The 3,286-nt window shown below is 47.4% G+C and overlaps 1 protein-coding gene across 3 annotated transcripts in view; it reads right to left on the reverse strand.

Annotated features, from left to right (window-relative positions):
• LOC100738909 (protein FAM228B) overlaps positions 1-3,016 on the reverse strand; it is a 40,771-nt gene extending 37,755 nt beyond the window's left edge. The window contains exons 1-2 of one of the 3 annotated variants that reach the window (XM_021088368.1): positions 2,603-2,946; positions 1,879-2,005 (exon numbers count right to left, since the gene is read on the reverse strand). In XM_021088368.1, coding sequence (XP_020944027.1) covers positions 1,879-1,974 — 96 coding nt within the window. In that variant the 5' untranslated portion in view covers positions 1,975-2,005; positions 2,603-2,946. Of the gene's footprint in view, positions 1-1,878 lie in introns of all 3 variants that reach the window. The other 2 variants (XM_021088366.1, XM_021088367.1) reach the window with 2 other exon arrangements.

A 3,286-nucleotide genomic window follows, 5' to 3' on the forward strand; every position in this document is an offset into this window, starting at 1 on the left:
CGCCACGACAGGAACTCCATCAATGTATACATTTAAGAAACGGCTTCTATGCTAAAATTTTTCTGCAATGGAAAAAAATAATAATAAAAGATTGCCAAAGTGAAAGATGGAATGGGGCTTTGAAATCCTCTCATAATTACATAAAAATAAAATATTCTCAAATTGGCATTGGCATTAGTTGTCTTCAGTTGCACTACTCTTGTTTTCCAAAACAAAAGAGTAAAAGTCTCAAAATCTAAGAAGTAACCCTTCCTTTAACACACAAGGAAATTAAGGCTCAAGGGAGTTAAGCAAAAGAAAGCAAGCCTAGAAAATCCTACACTGAGCCCAGAATTCACACTCAAATGTGTCTAACTCTAAATTCAAATAAGACATGAAAATATCCTCAACATCCTTAGTCACTAGGGAAATGCAAATTAAAAACACAATGAGGGGAGTTCCCGTCGTGGCTCAGTGGTTAACAAACCCAACTAGTATCCATGAGGATGTGGGTTCAACCCCTAGCTTTGCTCAGTGGGTTAGGGATCCAGAGTTGCCATGAGATGTGGTGTAGGTCACAGACGTGGCTCAAATCTGGCATTGCTGTAGCTGTGGTGTAAGCCAGCAGCTATAGCTCCGATTTGACCCCTGGGAACCTCCATATGCCATGGGTGCAGCTGTGGAAAAAAGACCGAACACAAAAACACAATGAGATGGAGTTCCCTGGAGACCTAGCAGTTAAGGATCTGGCCTTGTCACTGCCCTGGCTTGGGTTCAATCTCTGGCCCAGGAATTTCTGTATGCCACAAGCACAGCCAAAAAAAAAAAGTAAAATGTCACTCTATATGATTTAGAAAGATTGCATACATAAACACGCGCACGCAAAAACTACACCAAATGTTGGCTAGGATATGAAATACTGGAACTCTCATACACTGCTAGTGGAAATATAAAATAACTTTGGGAGGAGATCCCATCGTGGTGCAGTGGTTAATGAATCTGACTAGGAACCATGAGGTTGCGGGGTTGATCCCTGGCCTTGCTCAGTGGGTTAAGGATCTGGCGTTGCTGTGAGCTATGGTGTAGGTTGCAGACGCAGCTCGGATTCCAAGTTGCTGTGGCTCTGGTGTAGGCTCCGATTAGACCCCTAGCCTGGGAACCTCCATATGCCTTGGAAGCGGCCCAAAGAAATAGCAAAAAGACAAAAAATAAAAAAATAATTAAAAAAAATAACTTTGGGAAACAGTTTGGCAGTTTCATAAAGTTAAATCCATTTAGCATACAACCTAGCCATTTCACAACTAGGTATTTACCCAAGAGTAATGAAAACATATATCCATACAAAGACATGTACATGAATGTTCCTAACTTTGCTATAGCCAAAAACTGTAAAACAACCTAAATATCCAACAATAGAATGGACAAACTGGGATATACAGGATTCGGCATAAAAAAGAAATGAAAAAGCATGAAGTACTGACACATGCAACGACATGGATGAATTGCAAAGTAATTATACTGCGTGAAAGAAGCCAGACAAAAAGAACACACACCACAATATTCCATTCGAATAAAAAATTTTAGGACTTTCCTGTGGGGCTCAGCAGGTTAAAGACCTGGCTTTGCCATAGCTGTGGTTTGGGTTCCATCCTTGGCTCGGAAATTTCCCACGCTATGGGTGCAGCCAAAAAAAAAAAAAATTTTTTTTTTAATTCAAAAGAAACTATAATTAGAGAAAGGCAGGGATGGATTACAAAGGGACACAATGAAGAAACTTTTCGGGGGTACTGAATATGTTCATTTTGACGATAGAAACATACAAAAATAATATATTCATCCTAAGCCACTTCTCAGTGCAACGACCCAAGTATAAAACTTCAAAATGCCATCCTATTGTACCTCCATGAAAGAAAGTGGCTGTGGCTCCAACCATTCTTTTGAGTTCCTGAGCTTGGGAAGTTTGCCATTTATCAGATCATCGTCTAAATTTTTCATTGTGGTCACAAAAAAAGAGCCCCTAGAAAAACTAAAAGATTAGCTTACTTAGTACTGAGAATTCACATTTATTCTCCCTTCTGTTTAATTAATAAGCAATTATCTGTAACCATAAACGGACGTGGAAGAGACTCTGAACATTAAATATATACGCTTTCCCTAACAAGAGAAGCCTTCAGTACAGGTTTCTACTGACGTCTTCAGAGACAGCTTCCTTTAAGCATAGATCTTCGGACCGATCTGCCCGCCGCCCCCAAGAATTTCAAGCTTCGCACAGCATCGCCCCTTCCAGCCGGTGTAGCCAATTATAAGACTAGCCTCTAGGAGGCGCATTTGCAGTTTTCTGACTTCGAATGGGCACAGCTGCAGCTTTCTGGCTGCTGAAGCACACACAGGTTAAGCCTGTTAGAGAAGGAAGGGCTTCTGAACAAAATCTGCCTTTCTTCATGCTTTGACAGGCCCAAACCGAAACCCGTCCTGACTGTGCCTGAGGCAGAAGCTGCCACAGGGCTTGCGCCGGTCGCAGACCTACAGCACCCACAAACCCGGCCCTCCCCTCCCACCCCGTCAGCAAGGTGTGTGCGGCCTCCGCCCGGCTGGCGGGGAAACTGCAGGCCGCGACAGGTACCTCAGCTCCCCTCCCAAGACTAGCAGGCCCTTCTGCTCCCCTGCACCATGCGAGGACCCAACCCGAGAGCCCACGGCCCCTGACTCGTCGGCTGCCGCGAGAAAACGAGCCGGCCGCCTCCGCGAATAAGAACTTTTCGCGTCTACTGATTCCAACGTAGCGCCCCGCGCGACCCCTCCGCCGCAGCGGACGTCAACGAGTCCGCTTGGCGCCACGGTGGACAGAGGGCGCCCAGACGGGCGGAGGATTCCGAATTCTGCAGGACCACCTGGTCCGGGGACTCGGCCTCTGCCTTCCTGAACCCCGCGCACGTACGCCCCCGGAGCCCCAACCCGCGGAGGGAGAACTCAGAAATCCCTAGCGCCAGCGCCGGAGGCAGGTGGCGCTTTGCGGACCGAGTCATAGCGCTTCTCGGGGACGAGCAGCTGGCGTAGCCAATAGCTGGGCACGTCGCCCTCTCGCCCCGCCTCCCCCGCGTCCGTTAACGGGCGCCTGCGCTGTTGGTGAGCCCTTGGACGAGCGCTGGGCTCCTTCCCTAGAGGCTGATCCCTTTACCTAGTGTCCCCTCGCGCTCACCCAAGCATTTTGTGCATCCTGTGCATCTTCCCAGGCAACCAGACTGGATACTAACCTCCCTCTCTCGCCTCAGTAACCTCTGCTCCAGGGAACACCGCTTCTCCCCCC

This window comes from Sus scrofa, chromosome 3, assembly GCF_000003025.6.
Source record: "Sus scrofa isolate TJ Tabasco breed Duroc chromosome 3, Sscrofa11.1, whole genome shotgun sequence".
Classification (NCBI taxonomy): Eukaryota; Metazoa; Chordata; class Mammalia; order Artiodactyla; family Suidae; genus Sus; species Sus scrofa.